The 23061-nt window shown below is 40.3% G+C and overlaps 2 protein-coding genes across 2 annotated transcripts in view; one reads left to right on the top strand and one right to left on the bottom strand.

Annotated features, from left to right (window-relative positions):
- LOC139159564 (SUN domain-containing protein 3-like) overlaps positions 1 to 23061 on the top strand; it is a 185799-nt gene that overhangs the window by 49367 nt on the left and 113371 nt on the right. The window lies entirely within an intron of this gene.
- LOC139163256 (sperm-associated antigen 4 protein-like) lies at positions 2536 to 17143 on the bottom strand. Its single transcript, XM_070744209.1, has 9 exons — positions 17086 to 17143; positions 15100 to 15155; positions 13398 to 13438; positions 11626 to 11782; positions 9124 to 9208; positions 8569 to 8678; positions 5587 to 5754; positions 3614 to 3703; positions 2536 to 2673 (listed from the first exon to the last, which is right to left on the bottom strand). Exons 1-9 carry the CDS (start codon positions 17141 to 17143, stop codon positions 2536 to 2538), a joined length of 903 nt encoding a protein of 300 aa, XP_070600310.1.

Here is a 23061-nt window from a genome sequence, read left to right as displayed (position 1 = left end):
TTTGAATCTCCATAGGAGGGAGGGAGAGCGTAGTTAGGATCCTCGAATAGGCACCTCTGATTGGGTTTAATTTGATAGATTGATAGATGAAGCCCTCTGCCCTCTCCAAACGCATCTGGCTAACGGGGCAATTACCTCCCGGCTTCTTACACCCGCCGGAGTTCGGGATGGGTGAGATGGAGGGACCGGTATGAAGCGAGTGACCTATTCCTGACTGCAGAGGGCGTTTCGCCCCCCCCCCAGACTGTCTCGTCTTAATGTTTTTAAGGGGAGGCTTTTTATTTCTCTTTCATTCTCTTTCTTTCTTTTCTTTCTTGCTCTTTTTCTTTCTCTCTTTTACCTTCCCTTCCTCTATTTCTTCTTTTCTTTCTCCTTTCCTACCTTCTTCCCTCCCTCCCTTCCTTCAGGCCTTCCTCTCTTACTACTCTCCCCTTTACATAAGTTTCCTTGCTTCCTTCCTCTGTTCCTGTCCCTTCCCCCTTTCTTTCGTTCTTTCTTTCTTGCTTGCTCTTTTTCTTTCTCTCTTTTACCCTCCCTTCCTCTATTTTCTTCTTTTCTTTCTCCTTCCCCACCTTCTCCCTCCCTCCTCCCTTCACTCATTCCTCTCTTACTCTCCCCCTTTCATAAGTTTCCTTGCTTCCTTCCTCTGTCCTGTCCCTTCCCCTTTCTTTCTTTCTTTCTTTCTTTCTTTGTTCTTTCTTGCTTTGCTTGCTCTTTTTCTTTCTCTCTTTTACCTTCCCTTCCTCTATTTCTTCTTTTCTTTCTCCTTCCCACCTTCTTCCTTCCTTCCCTCCTCCCTTCACTCATTCCTCTCTTACTCTCCCCTTTCATAAGTTTCCTTGCTTCCTTCTCTGTTCCTGTCCCTTCCCCCTTTCTTTCTTTCTTTCTTTTCTTTCTTTCTTTTCTTCTTTCTTTCTTGCTCTTTTTCTTTCTCTTTTACCTTCCCCTTCCTCTATTTCTTCTTTTTCTTTCTCCTTCCCACCTTCTTCCCTCCCTCCCTCCCTTCACTCATTCCTCTCTTACTCTCCCTCTTCATAAGTTTCCTTGCTTCCTTCCTCTGTTCCTGTCCCTTCCCTCTTTCCTTCCTTCCACCCTCCGTCCATTCATTCACCCATTCCTCTCTTGATCGCTTAAAGCCGGTCCCTGGTGCAAAAAGGGTTGGGGACCCTCTGTCCTACAGGATTGGGTGGCAGAGAAGTTGAACATATGTAAATTTAAAAGTTTAAGAAAGTTTACAAGTTAAGTGAAAGAAAACTTCATTATTCATTTATATGTACATATACATTTCTTCATTAAAAACATGTCTTTCTGCATAATTTAGACTAACTTTGTGAGTTTTTTGAGGGCTGGAACCAATTAAAATTATTTACATTAATTCCTATGGGGAAAAGTCGTTCGAGATAAGAGCTGCTCGACTTAAGAGCACAGGTCCGGAACGAATTAAACTCTTATCTCGAGGTACCACTGTATTGGAAAGGGTAAAAGGAAAATAAAAAATTGGACAATGAATAGAACTATAATAAAAGACCCAGAGTACAAAAAATGGATAAATTTTTTTATTAACAATTATACGAAAGAAGAAATAAGTGAGGATTTAATTTTCAAATATTTGGAAAAAATAGAGTTACCAGCATTAACTGAAACACAACAGCAAAGACTAAACAAACCTATTACAGACATAGAATTAAAACAATCTATAAAGAAACAAAAAATAATAAAGCGACTGGCCCAGATTCAATACCAGCCGAATTTTATAATTGGACACAGAAATACTTTTCTCAAATATGTTTGAGACATATAATCAAATATTGATAGAAGGTAAATTACCAAAAAACATCGTCAGAAACTTTAATAACTTTAATACATAAAGCTGACATGGAAAAAGAAAAAATTGAAAATTATAGACCTATCTCACTATTAAACGTAGATTATAAAATTTTTTATATCAATATTTGCTAATAGACTTAAAAGTATTATAAATAATATGATACATAGTGATCAAAATGGATTTTTACCAGGAAGACAAATCAAAAATAATTTAAGAATAATAGTAAATACATTAGAATATTATGAGCAACATCCAGAAAAGCAAATGGGCTGCTTATATTTTTGGATGCGAAAAAGGAATTTTGATAATGTAGATTGGAACTTTATGAAAGTACAACTAAACAAGATGGAGGTAGGAACAACAGTTTTTTAATATAATAGACACTATATATACAGAACTAAACAGCTAAAATTATAATAAATGGTGAACAGACCAAAAAAGTAGATATAAAACGAGGAGTAAGACAAAGTTGTCCCAATATCGCCACTATTATTTATTTTGACATTACAGGCATTGTTGATTAAAATAAGAGCAGATAAGGAAATAAAAGGATTGAAGATTAAAAAAGAAAATTTATAAAACACAAAGCATTCGCAGATGATGTGGTGTTTGTCTTGGAAGAACCAACAAAATATTTTAAATTTAATAAATTTAATTTAAATTTAATATGGGAAAGTCACAGGATTTATTTATCTTGTTAGATTTCATCAACTTTCCTTGCCCAAATGGTTTATATTGGCCATCCTTCCATGCACCCTGGTTCGATAAATGCAAGTGTACTCTGGATTTCCCCAGTTGCTCTCCACTTTGATTTTTACATACTGGAATGCCTTCTCTTGTTCATTCTGAAATGTAGATGAGGGAAAAGAAACAATCATAATAAAAAGCAATTCGAGATGAAATCATCCTCTTGAATGGCTCTATCGGTTTAATGGAAGAGTGCAAAGCCTATACTGTATATCTATATACAAGAGCCGGGGTGGCGCAGCAGGTAGAATGCTGTACTGCAGGCCACTGAAGCTGACTGTAGATCTGTAGGTCAGCGGTTCAAATCTCATCACCGGCTCAAGGTTAACTCAGGCTTCCATCCTTCCAAGGTGGGTAAAAGGAGGACCTGGATCATCCGAATATAAAACAATCCCTTCAGCTATCAGCAACACGAAGAGTGGAGGCACAGGGAATGCTCACTGACCAATCACATTCTAGGATTCATCCTGACCACTAGCGATGAACCAATAGCAGGCCGCCTCTCATCCACACCCAGGAAGGTCCCCGCTCGGGCTGCCGCACACTTGTCATCGTGTGGCTGCAGTGAGTAGTTGAAGCTGCTACTCCTCCCCATGGTCCCGATTTTTAATCCTGGTCAGAACTGGAGGTAAATGTTGCCACCACTAGATGAAGCCTCAGCTGGTTATGTCTATCCTGATGGTGTATATAGATATTTGAACTATATTATTAACTATATATTTAATATGTACTGTGTTAGAGGGTCATTTTGGTTGGTGGTTTGCCCCAGGATTTTGTAAATGTAAAAAATGTGCCATGGCACAAAAAAGGTTGAAAATCACTGATCTAAACTATATTTCCTCAGGAGGAGCTCTGGTTTTCCAGCTCTGGCCTAATCCACTCCTTAAAGTACTGAATTAAAAGTTGTCTGATTTTTAGTAGATGGGGCAGAAATTGGAGAGATTCTTTCAAAACAACTCCCTCTGACAAAGCCCCTTCGGTTTTACTCTATCCTACTTTAGTGTTACCTCTACCCCACTTCTCCCATTTCTAGTTTACCTTCAGTTGGAATGTCTGAATTAATTCCTTCTCAGTATCATACTTGAATGTTCCCAGCAGGATCTCCTCTTTTGTTTCATCATTTAGCCCCTAAAATTAAAAGGAGGGAATCAGTGTAGAAGAGTTGAATGCTGCAGCAGCCCTGAAGGACAACCTGGAAGTAGTTCTTGGCCAACAAAGTCAGGTCAATGCAGAAACCAAAAGGAAAAAAAAAAAGGAATTTTGAGTGTTGACAAGCAGGCAATCTTTTAATGGTGAGCGGAATTTTTTTATATGAAACGGGCAGAGAGCTACGGAGAGTGGTGTGATTTTTCACCCTGGTTATTGCCAGATTGTTTTTAACATGTTTATTTTATTGATTGATTGATTGATTTTGTCCACTACACAATGAGGGTTTTAGTGGGTATACACATAGTAAAATACATGATGTAGGTTATATAGAGGATATACTCATAGTAAAATATATCTAAGAAAGAGTAGAAGAGAAGATATAGGAATGTTAAGATGCCTATGTTAGGGCTTATCTGAGAAAGCTATGCTGCTAATTTTCAGCAACTCTGGTGTACTGATCTGGACTCTGACTTTCCCTGGAAGTAGCAGGCAAAGGTTTTGTCCATTTCATCCTCCTCCTCCCACATATTGTATTCCAAATCATTATCCTCTACAGGGGTTGTAGTGAAGGCAGGAAATGTCCCAGATTATGGGACCTTAAGGAAGTATCCTATGGAGTAGGGAAAGGGACAGTCTTTAAATGAATTCATATGGGAAGCAGCAAAGAAATTGTTAGTCATTTTCTGAATTAAAGACACCAGGGAAGGTGAGGCCATGTCATTGGATAAGAGAAATTAATAGACTACTTAGGTGGAAGCTGATAGAGTTGGGCAGATATAATTGCTTGTCTTAGAATTCTACAGGGGGAATGGCCATTTAGCTCATTACTCCAAATATTGCTAGTTTATCCAGCCTCTACTGATAGGTTGCCAGTCCAGAGAACCTGGCAGTGTATTATGTACCAATCCCTTCAAAAGGAGCTTTTTGAAGTGAGCAATAGCTTGCATATCACAAAGTAAGGTATTGATTGATATTTTTCTTAAATTTGTATCTTACTTTTATTTGTTACAATTTAAGATCTGTACACAATAATGGGCTGCGGCCCCCATGGGAGGGGGACACAGTGGGAGTTGTAAGTTCATGCACTATTTATAGAATACTTAATAATTTTTTTTATTGTCCTTCCTTCTCTAGTACCTTAGTATGATCCTTAATTGCTTTTAAAATAGGAAATAATTAAATAGTATGTTTTACCCATAAACACTTTAATCATTTTAATCATTATCTAGATCTTAACTTTTATAGCAATTAAAGAAAATTGAGCTACTTGCTTAATCTGTTATCATACTGAACCTTATGGGTTTAGTACAAAACCTTAAAATGTTACTGTGCTCCTCAACAAATAATGCTGTCTATCATTTGTCCTTTGGGTGGCTATTCAAATAACGTGACTTAATCAACTGAAAAAGAGTCGTCAAGACACTACCACCCAGTCACAGGACCTTTAAGCCACCCCGGTGACCTTTAAGCCACCCTGGTCACATGATTGTCAAGCTACTCCCACCTGGTCACATGGCATGCAAGCCACACCCACAAAATAAACCATGCCCACAGTGTGGCAGTAAACATTTTGGCAGCTCATTGCTATATGTTCATAATGCTCCCACCTCCCATTTTTCCCCAAGAACTTTGAGAGATGAATTGATCTGAGGGAGAATGACTGGCCTAAACTCTGCTGGCTTTTATACTAAAGGGAGAAATAGAACTCGGAGCACTGATTTCTAATCCTTCATCTTAACCTCGATACCAGAATGGCTCCATATCCTATTTCAGCTCAATATCAAGGGCGTAGTAGCCTTGGTGCTTCCTAAATTGGAGTTAGAGGAAAGATATAAGATAAGTTAAAACAGTATTGTACTTACATAAACCAAAAAATCTTTTAAGGCGCTTGTGATTCCTTCCGAAAAAGCTATTGCTTTAGAGATGTGCTGAACTGTAACGGCTGTCAGTCGGACTTTTTCAGGCAGCTTAATTACGACTTGGCCTTCAGATCCTGAGAATGCCCAGCAGTTTCCAGGGTAAACATCCGGCTACAAACAGGAGACCATTCACATAAATAAAATGCTCAAAATTGGAATCACTCTATAATATGTAAATAGATACATTGCTCTGGGGTTAAAATGGTTTATACAAGAAACACCCCCAATTTGGTGGTGGGGTATGTATGCTTGTCGGGTGGTGGGCACTTTTCACTATACACTTGTTTTATGTTGTGGGTATCTTAAAATTGTTAAAAATCAATTTTAAAAAAATGAATTCAGGTCCTGCAGATTGATTTGATGTGTGAGTACAATAATTACTGGGGTTTCTCCAGGAGTAGGGTGAACTTTATTGTGAATGTGTGACAAAATTGCTTCTGACCTCTAATCTGTGTTTTCTCTGGCTTATTAAGAGGTCAGATACACCAGCAAAGTAAACTATTAGTGGGTAAATAGAGTTTTGTAATTAAACCAGAATAATATCCCAACTAGTGTAAATTTTCCAATCATTTGCAACCAGGAAAATGTCATTCTTCCCTCATTCCTCTGTTGTAAATGAGGCATTCCCTCTTTCTCATTCTCTTTCTGTCTATCTGCCTTTTAATCTCATTGAGGGGAGTAGTGAAGAGAATGGGCAAGAAAGGACCAGGATCTCCAACATTTTTATTTTTATCCCCCTAGAAATGAAGGGAATGGATGACGAACTGGGAAAAAGGATTACATAAAGTGAGGAGAGTACAAGGTGAAAAGAACAGAGAAAGGGGATGGATGGGATTAAAGAAATATTCCCGGAAGGTTGGCAGATTTATTTTATTTTTTAAATTTATGCGTTTGTTTATCAAAACGTGTAAATAATAGCAGGTATTGATATAAACACAAACATAAGTAAAGTAGGTGCAGGCAAATAGGACAATAAGACGGATGGTAGGCACAATAGTGTGCTTATGCATACTCCTTACTAATAAACATATTGTGTGTGTGTGTATTGCTCAAAAAAAATAAAGGGAACACTCAAATAACACATCCTAGATCTGAATGAATGAAATATTCTCATTGAATACTTTGTTCTGTACAAATTTGAATGTGCACAACAGCATGGGAAATAGATTGTCAATCAGTTTGATTACACAGAAGTTTGATTTACTTGGAGTTATATTGTGTTAAGTGTTCCCTTTATCTTTTTGAACTCTGTGTGTGTGTGTGTGTGTGTGTGTGTGTATTTATCACCAAGCATTTATCACCAGCAGCCAATGCTTCAGCAATATACAAGGGGCCATTTTCTTCCATTCTGAAGCCTAATAATGAAGACTTCTATAGAAATGGGAGAGAATTCTCCTTTTGCTTTCCAACATCCAGAAAGCATAAATAAGGAGAAACAGTCTACACTATAGCAATAGTACTTAGATTTATATACCATTCCACCATGCTTTACAGCACTCTCTGAGATGTTTACAACATTAGCAGCCCCCAATTTTACCAATGTCAGAACAAAGGAAAACTGAATCAACTTTAAACTGGTCAGGATTGAATTTCTGGCAGTGAGCAGTTACCCTGCAATCCTGCATTCTAACTACTGCGTAATCACAGCTTTTGCCATCATTTAAAGTCTTCTTAAATACAGCAACTCAGAACTTCACAAACTATTCCAGATATCCATTGAGAAACAACATACAAAGGAGAAAATTTTGTTCTTCTCTGGAATATTCTGTTTTTGAGCTGGAGAGTTTTGTGCATCCCTCCCCAGGGTTCAGCTACTACCCAGATGGGAGGCAACGCAGTGGAGTAGCGAAATTGGAACTCCACCCTAGAGCCCCCAATTTGCACTGAAAGATGTTGAAAGAATATTTAAATATACAATGGACAATCACTAAGGAAATGGCAGTACTAGTAAAAAGTAATGCGATGGGAGAATTTAGAGAAATAAAAAAAGCAGCAATAGAAAGCGCTCAGGCAGTAATAGTTTTGGGTTGGAAGAATGCGACAAAATGGACAATGCAAAATTGGTATAGGTACATGGTGGACCATATTCAATTTGAAATTATGGAAAAAAGGATAAATTTGGATAATGAAACTGATTTGGGACGGCTGATGGGACGATGGGACAGGGTAAGACGATATATGACGAGCAGAATCCGAGACCAAGCTGTAAGAAATAGACTGGAATCACTCTATAATATGTAGACAGATATATTGCTCTTGGGTTAAGTGGATTACAAAAGAAATACCCTCAATTTGGTGGTGGGGAATGTGTGTATGTCGGGGTGGTGGGCACAATTCACATTTCACTATGCACTGTTTTATGTTGTGTGATTTTAAATTGTTAAAAATCAATAAAAAAATATTAAAAAAAAAAGATGTTGAAAGAAATTGTACTGCATCCTGCATAAACCACGCCCACAGTGTGGTAGTAAAAAAAATTGGTAGTCCTTCACCCTTCCTCTCCCTGCTCTAAACCAACCGAAATCCTATTATTGTAACTTCTGAACTCTGCCTTAGTTTAATGCAATGAAAAACAAGTTAGATTTTCAAGTCAGAACAAAATAGGCCCTGAAGAACTGCAGAAAAAGTTTACAGAGCCATTCACAAATATGTGCATCCTTTAATTTTAAGGAAAGCACTGAGCTTTCCTTAAAATTAAATGAAGTCAGATTTTATCAACATTTCGATCTGGAATACAAGATCTCTAGGAAATCCAAGGGCTATAGTGTAGGCTAGATTGAGAAGTTAAAGAAAACATTCAGAAGAAAGTAATGACATGTATATAGTTATGAGATAGAAACTGGACTCGGGGCAGTACTATTTTTCTAGTTGAGAAATTGTACTATTCTTCTGAATTAACTAATAGCAATCATAGAAATACTGCACCTGTAAAATAGTTTCAGGGGGGTTGGCTGAAGAGATAAATGGAAACCAACAGTTTTCCTGGTGTAAAAAATCGAAAGACTTAGATGTCCTGTCTTTATCAATCGTGGCTCCTAGATAGACAGACAGATGATTATGTAACCTCAAGTTGTTTTCTATTTCTAGTGAACATTTAGATGTATTTTCTTGTGACAGATGTTTTTTAAAGTCTAGAATTAGTAGAGTAAAATACAAAGAGATTTCTTATCAGAAATTACATTCATTCACATGTAATTTCCCAATATTAGTTCCCACGTAGTCTCCATGTAGATAGATGGTACTTTGATAAAGACTAGAATAAGTACAGAATAAAATATAAAGAAACTTTTCATCAGAAATTAAATTCACTCATATATACTGTAATTATCCAATAGTAATTCATCTTTTGTAGATTTTAGTGTAGAAGGAGAAAAATCTGTCAGATATGATTTCAAATCACTTTTCAAGTCGCAGTTTATGCAAAGATACTCCTGGCTGTGAGTTGCAAACTCAAAGCCACTCCATATTTCAGGACATTACCTGTTGACTTTTGAGCCCAGTCAGCCTTCTGTATATCGTCTTCAAAAACCTTCTTAAAAGCCAAATTGACCATATCAATAATTTCCTGCCAAGGAGAAGAAAAATGCATCAGAGAAATGGTTTATACAAATATCAGTTACATACGTTAGAGATCGTAAGTTATGAATAGAACCATAGACTTAATTCCAACTGTTAGCAACAGATACACAAATATGGACAATAAAGCAACATGCCAAAAAAGCCAAAATTTGCCAATTTGGCAAATGGTTTTTTTCTCAAGTTTGCTGAGTAAGGACAGGAAATAAATGTGCCCAAATGAATAGCCGATAAAGGAATATTAACTGGTATCTAATAATATTTTTCTATCAGATTTTAGCTAAGGAGGAATGGTTGCTGGTGCTTAAAACAGTGTGTACCGCGATTCTTTTAGATAGCATTAAGATGTTTTCATATGTCATTTAAGTGTGAAAAAATGATGCCTATGAAGCATACACTATAGCCAGCCCTGGGACACAGGCATTTGGGGGCTAATGTCAAAAGACAAAAATTTATATCAGTGCAGAAATCTCTATGCAATACTCATGCTTTTTAGACATAAAGGCTGGAACTTCTGTGGAGAAGAAAAGTATGTGGAAAGGAGAGGTGATTTAATAATTCTTAGAGTCATCAATCAATCCAGACAGACTATCTCATGTAGCAGATTGGAGATGTACACATTTCCTTTAAAATTTTGGTAAAGGGTAATCCCATAATTTACTATTTTATTTAATTTCTATACCACTCAACTCTCCAAAAGGAGTAATTGTTTTGTCTTCACCATAAAGACTTAAAGCATACTAGAACACCTTTTATTATAAGCATCTCTATCATGAGCAGTGGGAATCCTATGACTAGGGCAGTGGTGGCGAACCTTTTAGAGACTGCAAGCCAAAACCCACTTACTTGTCGCAAAGTGCCAACAAGGCAATTTAACCTGAATACTGAGGTTTTACTACCTAAAATCATGATAAAGGCAGAGTTCAGCTAATTGTTCTATGAAAAATGTGATAAATGCACTTTTATGCCCCTTCATTTTTTCTGCTTTTGAAATATTATGCTCAATAACAATAAAAACTTTTGTAATATCATTTCACCCTCTCCTTCCCTCCCTCTCTCTCTCATTGCCTTCATCTGTTTCTCCATCCCACCCCTCCAAAACTGGTGCTCGGTGGTGGGAATCTGGAGGCTGATGAGCCTAGGAGCAGTGCACCGAAGTTCAGCTGTCTGGCAGGGCGGCATGGCACCCCAACATAGGCAGCTCTGCAGGAAAAGCAACTGACATCCAGGAGGCCAGAAGAGGCCTAGACCAGGGGTAGGCAAAGTTGTCTCTTCTATGACTTTTTTACTTCAACTCCCAGAATTCCTGAGCCAATCATGCTAGCTCAGGAATTCTGGGAGTTGAAGTCCACATGTCATACAAGAGCCAACTTTGCCTACCCCTGGCCTAGACGATCCAGGGTTGCATTGCGGCTCTGTGTCGTAATGAATTTCAGGAGGAGGAGGACCCCATCTCCTCCATTGGGAAACACCTGAGCTATGATGGTGAATCTATAGCATCATGCGAGAGGTGGCATGCAGAGCCCTCTCTGTGGGCATGTGCGTCATCGCCCCAGCCTAGCTCCATCGCATTTCTTTGTCGGTTTCATTTTCAAGGAAACAAAAGTTTGTGGGACTAAAAAAAAAATTCACTCAATCAATTCCAACTTTGTGAGATCTTATCCTTTCATGAGAAGTTGGAATTGATTGAGTGAATTTTTTTTTACTCCCACAAACTTTTGTTTCCCTGAAAATGAAACTGATGAAGAAATGTGATGGAACTAGGCTGGGGTGATGACGCACATGCCCACAGAGAGGGCTCTGCATGCCACCTGTCGCATGATGCTATAGATTCACCACCATAGGTCTAGGATTGTCCAAACTTTTCCACTGGTTGATTGTTCTCCCTGTTGGGAAATTTCTCCTTGGTTCTTGGTTGCTTTTTCCCTTGATTAGTTTCTATCCATTGTTTCTTGTCTTGCCTTCAGGTGCTTTGGAAAATAGGTTGATGCTCTCTGCTCTCTGCAGTCCTTGAAATATTGGAACACTGCTTTCGTGTCATCCCTAATCCTTCTTTTCATTAGAGTAGATATACCCAATTAGCACCATCCTTGTTTCTCAACATTTTGTTGATATTGTGGCGACCAAAACTGGATGCAACATGGAATACTAGTGCCCAGTATGGAATTATAATTTACCCTTTTGCAGCAGGAAAGAAACCCTCACTCTGGTTCAATGTTTTCCCTACTGTATTTTTTAAGCATATTTGGTACGAGTGAGGCTGGGGATGAGAACAACTAACAGACTTCAGTTTTGTAAACGGGGGGAAAAATGACATTCTATGGTAGCTAATAGATGTGCAAAAGAAAATGATAATCTGGAAAGATCGAAACCAGAGAATTTCTGAGATTAGTTGCAGCTTCCTACTTTCTCCTCTCCTGATAAGTCACTTTCCTGAAGGATTTGCTTGGTGGACTGCAGGCGGCCTTCATGGAGGTTGCTGATCTCAGAATTCAGTTTATCCATTTCATTCTTAAGGTCCTCAATTTCATGGAATTGATCTTCCAGCAGATGTTGAGATTTCCTTGTAATAAAGGAGGGGAAATGGATATCAGGATTATATGCAAAACTCTGAAAAACTGTTAAATGGCAAAGCAAAAGGATACAAACCCGTTCTATTGTTGCTTCCGTCTAGTGTTGCCTGGATTTTTGCTGTAGACTAGTGTAATACAGCTGGTCCTTGACTTACAACCATTCATTTAATAAGTCTGAAATTACAGTGGCACTGAAAAAAGTGATTTCCGACCACTTTTCACATTTAGGACTGTTGCCGCCTCCCCATGGTCACATGACAAAGATTCAGATGCTTGGCAACTGATTAATATTTACGATGGTTGCAGAGTCCCAGTATTGTGATAATCTTTTTGCAACCTTTTTACAGACAAAGTCAATTGGGGAATCCAGATTCATTTAATAACCATGCTATTAACTTAACAAAGGCAGAGTTTCACTTAACCAGTGTAGCAAGATAGTGGAAAACAGGGGCAAAATTCAGTTAGCAAATGTCTCATTTAGCAACAAAAACATTTGTGCTCAATTGTGGTCGTAAGTTGAGGACTTACGACCACAAAGTTGGCCATAGTAGGCATGGTCAGCTCAACATCACATGTACCAGTGCCACCTGTGAAGGCCCTGGAGGCTCCATTTTTTTGCTGTGACGGCCTCCTGCAGAACTCGGGCACCGCATGTGGCCCACCCAAGAACTGTTTTTGCCAGCAGAGGCATCAAGAAGCCAATCTTTACTGTTTACAGGGCAGTCCCGCAGGTCACATCTAAGCATCCCTCAGGCCGGATGCGGCCCATGGGCCTTGGGTTTGACAGCCCTGCCCTAAATATACATAGCCAGGAATGAATCTTTTTGAATTCAGGGGAACTTACTTCCACAGAAAGGTGGATAGAATTGCAGCTGAAATATTTTCTCCTTGGGTGTGAAAGAATGTTGCACTGTAGTCTCTAACCAAAAGCAAATGCATACTTATCCAGAGAAGACTTCCAATGTGTTTTCAGTCTTAGGATTGCCTCCAAAGGGATTGGTGTAGGCCAGGAATAGGCAAAGTTGGCTCTTCTACGACATGTGGACTTCAACTCCCAGAATTCCTGAGCTAGCATGATTGGCTCAGGCATTCTGGGAGTTGAAGTCCACAAGTCATAGAAGAGCCAATTTTGCCTACCCCTGGTGTAGGCCAGGGATGGGATTGGACAACCTATTATTTTAACCCTAATGTACATGAGATAATGAAGCTTGAGGGTTACATTCCTAGACCAAGGCATGCCTGGCTGGGGAATTCTGGAAATTTGGCAAGGTTGGGCAGCCCTGTCTTAGTTCCTGTAGTTCTAAGCCTGGATGCATTTCAATAAGCCACATTCCCCGAGATTTGTACAGTTCTTTTCCTTTAAACCATAACTTTTCTTCCATATCTTAGGTTTGAAGGGGGAGAGGCCTCTTTCCAATGTTTTGGTTTATTGGGTGATGATTTCCAGACTTTTTTTTTTTAAAGCTTGTGTGCATTCTTGTTTTTAACTATTATATTTCGTAAATTTCCCAGTGTCATGAGATAGATTTAAGCAGTTTATACATTTAATTAATGAGTAAAGTCTTTTTCTTTAAGATATTTTGGAGGGATGTATAATAGCCTTACCAGAGATTGTTCAGCTCACTTTCATACATTTTTGTTAGTTCCTGTTGGAAGGAAAAGAACATATATGATTCAACTTTTATATGAACAATTTGTAACGTGGACCTCAATCATAGTTAACTGTAGTTAATTTATGACCATTCTAGAATATATATATATATATATATACACACACACAGTATATGCTTCTTGACTTAAATTCAATTCCATACCTCCCCAGCCAGAATTATGCAGTAAATTATAATCATATCATTTAGTGATTGCCTCAGATAGTGAGAATTTACCATTACATAGATGATGAAAAACTAACTTTGGAATCAATAACCACATTTACCTTTACAACATCATTTGGTTACCTATCCACATTGCCTTGTGCTTATCCCATACCCTCTGGTAGAGCCAATACATTTTAATTTATGTTTGCTTGTTTGTATCCTACTTTCCATTATATATATATTTTTACAAAATATCCCAACATACCTTCTTCCTCTTATTTATCCCACCTTCCACACTGCTTGGAGCCACCTCCCTTATGATACCAGGTTGCAACGCCTTGGTCCCTTCAGCCTTGAAAGACGGCATTCAAGGGGTGACTTGATCGAAGTGTATAAAATCATGCATGGGATAGAAAAGGTGGATAGAGAAAATTCTTTTCTCTATCACACAATACTAGCACGAGGGGGCACTCCTTAAAGCACATAGGTAAGAAAGCGAGGACAAATCAAGGGAAATATTTCTTCACCCAAAGGGTCGTTGGTTTATGGAATTCAGCTGTCAGCCTTGATAGCTTCAAGGCAGGATTAGACAGATTCATGGATGCCAAGTGTATCGGTGGTTATTGAAATGGATGTCCATGTGCCGCCTCTATGTTGGTTGAGGCAGGCAGGATTTCCTTGAGTACCCTTTGTTGGGGGTCAAGGGAAAGGGAGGGGTTTGCCTTCTCCTTCTGCTCAAGATCCCCATGTACAATTAGGGGGCCAATGTGTAACACAGAATATTGGACATGATGGGCTTTGGCCTGATTCAGCATGGCTCTTCTTATGTTCTTATGCTTGGGTTCACACAACTGTTTGGGGTTATATCCTAATGCTGTAAAGCAGGGATGTTAAACTCATGTTGTCATTATGTGATGTATTGTGATGTTTTTCCCCCTTCGTTAAACTGGGGTGTGGGGGTGGCCAGTGTGTGATGCAGCTGTGCCATAATTGTGACACCCCTGCTTCAAAGCAAACGAAAGCTGAAGTGAAATAATAAGCAGAATTGTGGTCATGTGATTTTTTGCTTAGTGACAGCTTTGCTGAACAACGGACTTGTAATTTGTCAATTGCAGTCACTAAACAAGGAGTACCTATTTTTGGAGAATGCAAAAGTAGAGGAGCCAAGTTATTTTAAAAAATAAAATCCAGATTTTAACTGTCACTTCCATGATGACAGATTATACACAAATTCACTTGCTGTTTTCCAGATACAACATTTCTGGTAGCCTCAAAACCAAGAAAACAAATGTGAACAGCATCTTTGATGGCCTCTTATTATCGAGCAAGGGCTTGTTTCCATTGAGAATTGTTACTGAAGAAAGGATCTTTGTGTGTGGCAGCCTTTTTGTCTTGAGGCCAAATTCTCAAATTCTCTATGAGTTTCCCAATCTGGCCCCAAACTATTTCGATTACTTCCTTTTCTGTCCCTTACATGCAATGGTGTTTACCTTTGATGACAGGCCATCAGATAATTTCAGGTATTCACAAACATTGTAAACGGTGCCTGTAAGAAACAAACAAAACTGGGAAGTTTCTACAATGAACTCTACAAATGCCTTTTGTCTTGAAGCTTCATGTCCAAGAAATTGCTAAAATTACACAGAATATTAGGAAAGATGTTCCTCTAGCATGTTATCCTCTTTTCTCAAAACTCTTCAAGAAGGACATTAATCCTACCTACACTGAAATTTGGCAACTTTATTGAACACTGGGCACGTTCTCTCCTTCCTTTTGAAAGAATAGAAAAGCTTTTTAGTTTTATAAACACAGAGTAATATAGAAGTGCATATAAGAAAAATATCACCACACACAACCATTTCCCACTACCTGAAGGAGCATTTAAAATCTCACTTTTTTCTACCGATACTTACTATTCAAACAGCCTTCATTTACTTCAACCACCCACCCAAATTGTCTCTTACAGAAGCTCTTTCAGTACTGAGAGAAAAATCTGTATCTGAGAAAAAGGTGAATGGTCATAGGATATACAATAACATGCCCTTGTTTGCAGGTTGGACACTTCTGCTGTGCAGTTCCATGCGTATTCGTCCTGCAAGAATCTGCAGTTGGATCCTGGTTCAGAGGAGCAGGAGTTGGAGCTGGGACTGTACAACAGGGAAGACATAGTCCTCTATAAATGAGTGGAAAGTCAAGGGGATGAGGATAAGGAAGTCCCAAGACCGTCTGGCAGTGAGAGTAGGGGGGGGGCAATCGGTTGGGGGTCCTCCTGCAGGAGCAGAGCAGCTGCACAGGACCAACAGAGATGGTAGCCTCTCAGTGGTGGGCTGCTACTTGTACGCCTCGGAGCTCCATTCCGCTAGATTGCGCAATTTGCGTGCAACCACTCTGATGCCGTCTTCAATATTGTGGTGACTGGCACCATCTTTTTTTTAATTGTTTTTTTGCTTCCTGCACATTTGTAGAAGCAAAATCCTGCGAGGGGATGCTCAGGTGCGCGAAATGTCATTGATTTTTTGCTTCTATTCATGTGTGGAAGCAAAAAGTCACCGAAATTGCATGCGAGCGAGCGTCCCCTCAGGAGATTTCAGCAAGTTTTTGTTTCATGCGCAAAAGCAAAATCACACGTGGGAACGCACGCACAGGCACACATCCATGACCACCCGAATGAGTAGGATGCCCGTGCAGCGCACTGGTATGCAGGTAAGTGGAACCCGCCGCTGCTCTAGACTGCCTCTGACAAGGAACGGATGAGGAGAGCAGAGTGGAGAGGGGCAGAGAGGAGATCAGCGAGGTTGCTTACAAGGAAGCAGCCCCGTCCTTCCTCAGAAGGAAAGCTGGGGAAGGTTGATTGAATCAGATGCTTGAGAAGGCGTGTCTGTCGTGAACACTTGCTTGTTTTGATGTGCTTCTTCCCAGCTTCGCTGGATCCTGTTCCTTGAATTTTGGGCTTGGTCTCAGCTCTCAGACTTTAGAATCTTGGACTATTATTTGGTTGCTGGAACTCTGTACTTATCTCCAGTGAAGGGCTACCAAAATTTTACTACCACACTGTGGGCGTGGCTTATGCAGGACGCCCTGCATTTTCTTTCAACATCTTTCAATGCAAATTGGATGCTCTGGGGCGGAGCTCCATTTTTGCTACCCCGCTGAATTCACACACCCCCCCCCACATCCAGGCAGTAACCCCACCCCTGATTATAATCTGCTTATCACCCTCGTGGGACTTTGTTTGTAAACTCAGAGTGACGGAAAAGCATTAGTGGGTTGTGATAATGAACAATAAGGAAAGCTTCCTTAGCCACTGCCTTGCCCACCTGACATGAGTTAAAACATGAACTTTTCTGGATAAAATCTGGGACATTGGGACTTCTGACACTCAGGTCGTCGACACAAGCACCTTTTTTGTTCAATCCATGAGAACCTCCTGCTATTCAGATGTTTTTTTTTTTCAAATCTCAAGTGGAAGTACTTACCATAAATGGCTGAGGCAGCTATGATGAGCAACATCAAGCATTTCACACAGTTATCCATTTGGCTTCTGTGGAGGAAGGTAGGATCATTAAAGAAAAGTCAATAGACGGGAAAATTCTTAGGATAAAAATGCTAAGGATAAGAATGGGAATTTTGATAATGGCGAAGGCCACTCAAGGGCATTGCTCGTTCTTTTCCCAACCAGAGAGGTTTATTAACAAGTCATTCTGAGGGTTGCTGCTGCTTCATGTTTTTTCTCTCTCCTCTCTTTTCCTTGCTTGATATCTGCCATAAAACAATGCATGGTGTGATGTCATCAAACAGGGTGTTTCCTTAACACCTAGTGCCAATGGTATCACACCATACATTATGGCTATGCTAGCTGTTGCATGAGAAAGGGAAGAAACACCTAGGACAGGAGTAGACAAAGTTGGCTCTTCTATGACTTGTGAACTTCAGCTCCCAGAATTCCTGAGCCAGTCATGCTAGCTCAGAAATTCTGGGAGTTGAAGTCTACATGTCATAGAAGAGCCAACTTTGCCTAGCGCTGACCTAGGAAGATGCATCTATTGAGTTCAACCAGTTCAGTTTAAGGTGTTAGCAACATTGTTAGGTATCAGATAGGGGCCTTTCCCAAACTGGATATGCAGATATGGAATTGGAAATTGCCTGCATGTAAAACAGGTCAAGCATCAAATTCTAGGCAATGCTCAGGTTATTACATTGCTTGAGATATGGAAAAGCAGAAGTGAGAGTAAAAGAAATAGTAGAGTTGATGAAAACCAGCAAGAGGATCAGCAGAAAGACTACTTGTGAAGTAGAGGAAGACATAACATAAGCTTTCTTCCTGCAAGTAATGGAGGAGAGAGGCAGCTTGAGTCTATGCAAAGGATTCAAGAGGTCCATGGGTGTTTCAACTGGGTTGATTTCAACATGGCCAACTCTCCATAGGATGATTCACTGCGGGACAAGAATTACAGTAATATCAAAGAAATGATGGAATAGAATCACTGAAGAATGGAAAATTTAATATTTTAAAATTTATTTTACACTTGCGGAAGGCGCTGAAGACCTGGTTCTGCCAACGGGCCTGGGGAACCCAGAATGGGGTGGAGCCCATTAAATGGCTCGTGTGATCTGCTACTGCCAGGATAGGGAATGGGGTAGGGGGTGATTTTATTAGATTATCCTATATTAATTTATTTGATTCTTTTTATTAGCTTTATTGTTTCAAATGTGGTTTTATATTCTGTAAGCTGCCTTGAGTCACTATGGGTGAGTAATATAAAACAATATAAAACAAACAAACAAACAAATAAATTGATCCCAGATTCAGTTCTTAGACCTGCAGTGGAGATAATGGTTTACTAAATACATTAAAAAAAAACCTTCCTTTGTTTCTAACTAACCCTCTTCTAAAAAGTTGCTTTTTATAATCATCTTCTTTGGCACAATCCAGAGAATGTATGTGTTGTGAAAAGATCTAACATTTTGCTATATTTTTTTCCCTATTAACAGATTATTATACTTTCTGCACCATCTGAAATAGAAGTTGATCCAGAAAATCTGATTTCTGAGAATGCCTTTTTCCTTCATTGGGAGGAATTCTCAGTATGAAATATGAGGATTCAAAGCTAAAGGACTTTTTAAATTTTATTCTATTTTTTCCAAATCACACAAATTTACTGCCAGGTGAAGAAGAAGAAAAATAAATGAGTTGAAGTGCTGGATACTTTCACTAGAGGTCAGTCTTACTTTATATAATAAACAGCTCGTGATTCCTTATGGATGATTCTTCCAAAGATGCCTATTTGCTTAATTAAATGGAGAAACAGAATGAAAAAAACAAAAAGGGATTGGGAACCAAACTTTCTGCTTGGTTCCCCATTGAGGTTGCTTGTGGAAATCTGGGAGGGAGTTCAGAAATGAACCCTCTTCAGCTGACCGAGGAAATTGCCTGCTTGTGGAAGGGAACAAAGGAAGCTGTAGACCAGTCATGGTGAACCTATGGCATGAGTGCCACAGGTGGCACGCAGAGCTATGTCTGCTGGTATGTGAGCCATTGCCTTAACTCAGCTCCAATGTGCATGTGTGTGCTGGCCAGCTGATTTTTGGCTCACACAGAGGCCCTGGGAGTTTTTGGTTTCCAGAGAGCCCCAAGAGGGATGAGGGAGGGCAAAACATGAGCCCATTGGGCCCACCAGAAGTTGGGGAACAGGCCATTTTTGGCCTCCAGATGCTCTCCAGGGGACAGGGGAAGCTATTTTTGCCTTCCTCGGGCATTGAATTATGGGTGTGGGCACTCACGCATGAGCAATAGCGCGCACCCATGCTCTCTTGGCACCAGAGGAAAGAAAGGTTTGCCATCACTGCTGTAGACCATAAGGAAAATTGTACCCCAGCATACCTGTAAGGGTCCCCTTACTTCAAAGAGAAAGGCCTCGCCCAGCAATCTCTGGCACTCCACAATAACCTCTGAGTCTTTCCCTGGCTCTTATTTCACCACCTTCCTTCATCCGTTATATGTCAATTGTCAGCCTGAGTTCTAAGACGGCCAACTGCCATTTGCCCATCCACCAGCTGATTGGATGCAGAGGGAGAGAGGGAGGTGTGAAAAAAAGAAAAGATACAATAGCAATAGCAATAGCATTTAGACTTATATACCGCTTCATAGTGCTTTACAGCTCTCTCTAAGCGGTTTACAGAGAGTAAGCCTATTGCCCCCAACAATCTGGGTCCTCATTTTACTCAACCTTGAGCCTACTGAGATTCAATCTGCGAAACTCCAGGCAGCCAGTGATCAGTAGAAATAGCCTGCAATACTGCACTCTAACCACTGGACCACGGAGGCTCTTCAGTCCTCTCTTGTGTCATACAACCTATGGTTAGTGTGAAGGCGTGGTTGGATGTCACCAAAGTGACAACTTTCCCAAACTTCCTAAGTGAGTCAACGTGTGCTAGACTTCTGTAAATAAACTCATTCTGGCTTCTTTCATTCAACAGTTCTTGTTTTAAACCTTCCCATTGAAAGTTGTATTTTATCTTAGGATGGATATATGTTTATCCCAGGCATGTTTAAATTCAGTTACTGTGGATTTACCAACCACGTCTGCTGGAAGTTTGTTCCAAGTATCTACTACTCTTTCAGTAAAAAAATATTTTCTCATGTTGCTTTTGATCTTTCCCCCAACTAACTTCAGATTGTGTCCCCTTGTTCTTGTGTTCACTTTCCTATTAAAAACACTTCCCTCCTGAACCTTATTTAACCCTTTGACATATTTAAATGTTTCGATCATGTTCATTAAGTCTTTCCTGATACGTTTTATGCTTATCAGAAAAGACTTAATGAACTCGATCTGTATAATCTGGAGGACAGAAGGAAAAGGGGGCACATGATTGAAACATTTATGTGTTTGGAACCCATGCCACATCTCAGACATCAACACCCTTGAAAATGTCCAAAGATATTTCACCAGAAGAGCCCTTCACTCCTCCACTCGAAACAGAATATCCTACGAAAATAGACTAACAATCCTGGGCCTAGAAAGCCTAGAACTACGGCGGCAAAAACATGATTTGAGTATTGCCCATAAGATCATATGCTGCAACATCCTACCGGTCAATGACTATGTCAGCTTCAACCGCAACAACACAAGAGCACGCAACAGATTCAAACTTAATACAAACCGCTCCAAACTTGATTGTAAAAAATATGATTTCAACAATCGAGTTATTGAAGCATGGAACTCATTACTGGACTCAATTGTGTCAACCCCTAACCCCCCAAATTTCTCCCTTAGACTCTCCACGATTGACCTCTCCAGGTTCCTAAGAGGCCAGTAAGGGGCGTACATAAGTGCATTGGTGTGCCTTTCGTCCCCTGTCCCATGGTCTTTCCTTTCTTTCACCTATCATATATATTCTCTTCCTTTCATATATCATCTCCTCTAAGTTCACTTTTACCCTTATATATATTACCACATGTCTATTTTTCTTCCTATGTATTTGTATATTGGACAAATGAATAAAATAAAAAATAAATAAATAAATAAATATGTCAAAGGGTTAAATAAGGTTCAGGAGGGAAGTGTTTTGAATAGGAAAGTGAACACAAGAACAAGGAGACACAATCTGAAGTTAGTTTTCTTTCCAGTTAGGTCAACGCTCAAACCAAGAATGGTGCCACCCACACAAACACACACACACCGTATTTAGCTTGCCAAGATGGTCATATTGGGGATTGTCAAGCATTTGGTCAAGGAGTGTGGAAGCAACTCTCACCTCCGTGTCAATGATGGCATGACATCCCTCCATAATGCAACTCAAACTGGGCCACAACTCTCATTGTCGGGCTGGTGAGCACGGAGGGGGGGGAACACACACACATAATGTATATGTGTGTGTCTCAGAAAGCTTTCCTTGCTGTTGAACAAAAACACATGCAGGCCTCCAGGGAAGTAGTCCTCGACTTATGCCCATTCATTTATTGATTGCTCAAAGCACCAAAAAAAAAAAGTCACTTGGGTCCATTTTTTTTTTACCCTATGGGTTCTTCTACCCTTATTTCATTCATAGTCAGAAGGCTGGGAGGCTAATCTTACAAGTGCCTGCTGAAGACATTTTCATTTACTTGTGGAGTTTTAAAAACTTAAAAACATAAATTATGAAGGCAAGACAGCCGTGGAAGGGATGTGCTGGTGCCTGGAAGCTGATGGGGTCTGGATGGGTGTCAACAAGCTCAAACTCAATCCAGACAAGATGGAGTAGCTGTGGGTTTTGCCTCCCAAGGACAATTCCATCTGTCCGTCCATTACCCTGGGGGGGGGAATTATTGACCCCCTCAGAGAGGGTTCACAACTGGGGCGTCCTCCTCGATGCACAGCTAACCTTGGAACACCATCTTTCGGCTGTGGCGAGGAGGGCGTTTGCCCAGGTCCACCTGGTGCACCAGTTGTGGCCCAATTTGGACAGGGAGTCATTGCTCACAGTCGCTCATGCCCTTATCACCTCGAGGTTCAACTACTGCAATGCTCTCTACATGGGGCTACCTTTGAAAAGTGTTTGGAAACTTCAGATCGTGAAGAATGCGGCCGTGAGAGCTATCGTGGGACTTCCTTGATTCGCCCACGTTTCTACAACACTCTGTGGCCTGCACTGGCTGCCGATCGGTTTCCGGTCACAATTCAAAGTGTTGGTAATGACCTTTGGGCTGGATTCAACCGAATGATAGCCACTGGTTTCATTTCATTTTCATACCAAAAAAGGACATTCAATCTTATATACCATCTACCGAAAGACATCTACCAGCCTTGGACGGGAAATGAACACTCGGACACCAAGGTGGGTAAAATGGGTCACTTTATTAAATATTAACAGAAAGACCTTCAGGGGTCGCTAAATGGGGTGGAGTTTCATGAACACAACATACTTGGGCAACTTAATTGGGCGTTACTCCATGCCTGGTCAGGGTGAGGCGTGCCCCGCCTACTCCCGACCCGAAAGCCACGCCCAGCATGTGGGAGGGCTCGCCTTGTATGACCCGGAACCGGAAATGATGTAGGTGAGCCCCAAGGGCACCCCCTTCACACCTCTCTGTCCGTGGAGTAAGCTCGAGTTGTGCAATGGGGGTGCCAATCATCTTACAAAAGATGCCCAAAGGAGAACACACTGATACACTTTCCGCCCCGTTTCTGCCATATAGTGACCAAGAATATAAACATCCAATTGCTGAATCAGAACCTATTTACATACAGATGCACCCCGTAACCACAAATCCTTACCCTCGTCCAGGATGGAGTAGGCGAAAAACAATCTGTAGCAAATGCCCTAAGACTGCAAAAATTCCTACTCGGCCCCAAACTAGGCGACTTATAAAAACATCCTGGATTGAGCGGAGGGTGGGTGGGTGTCCATTTTGCGGCGAGCTCGGCGGCAAGGGAAGCCGGGGGGGGCAAGCAAGCCCTGATAAAGGGCACACG

This window comes from Erythrolamprus reginae, chromosome 2, assembly GCF_031021105.1.
Source record: "Erythrolamprus reginae isolate rEryReg1 chromosome 2, rEryReg1.hap1, whole genome shotgun sequence".
Taxonomy (NCBI): Eukaryota; Metazoa; Chordata; class Lepidosauria; order Squamata; family Dipsadidae; genus Erythrolamprus; species Erythrolamprus reginae.
The sequence above is the reverse complement of the archived record's forward strand: the minus strand, read 5'-3'. Positions and strand labels throughout refer to the sequence as shown.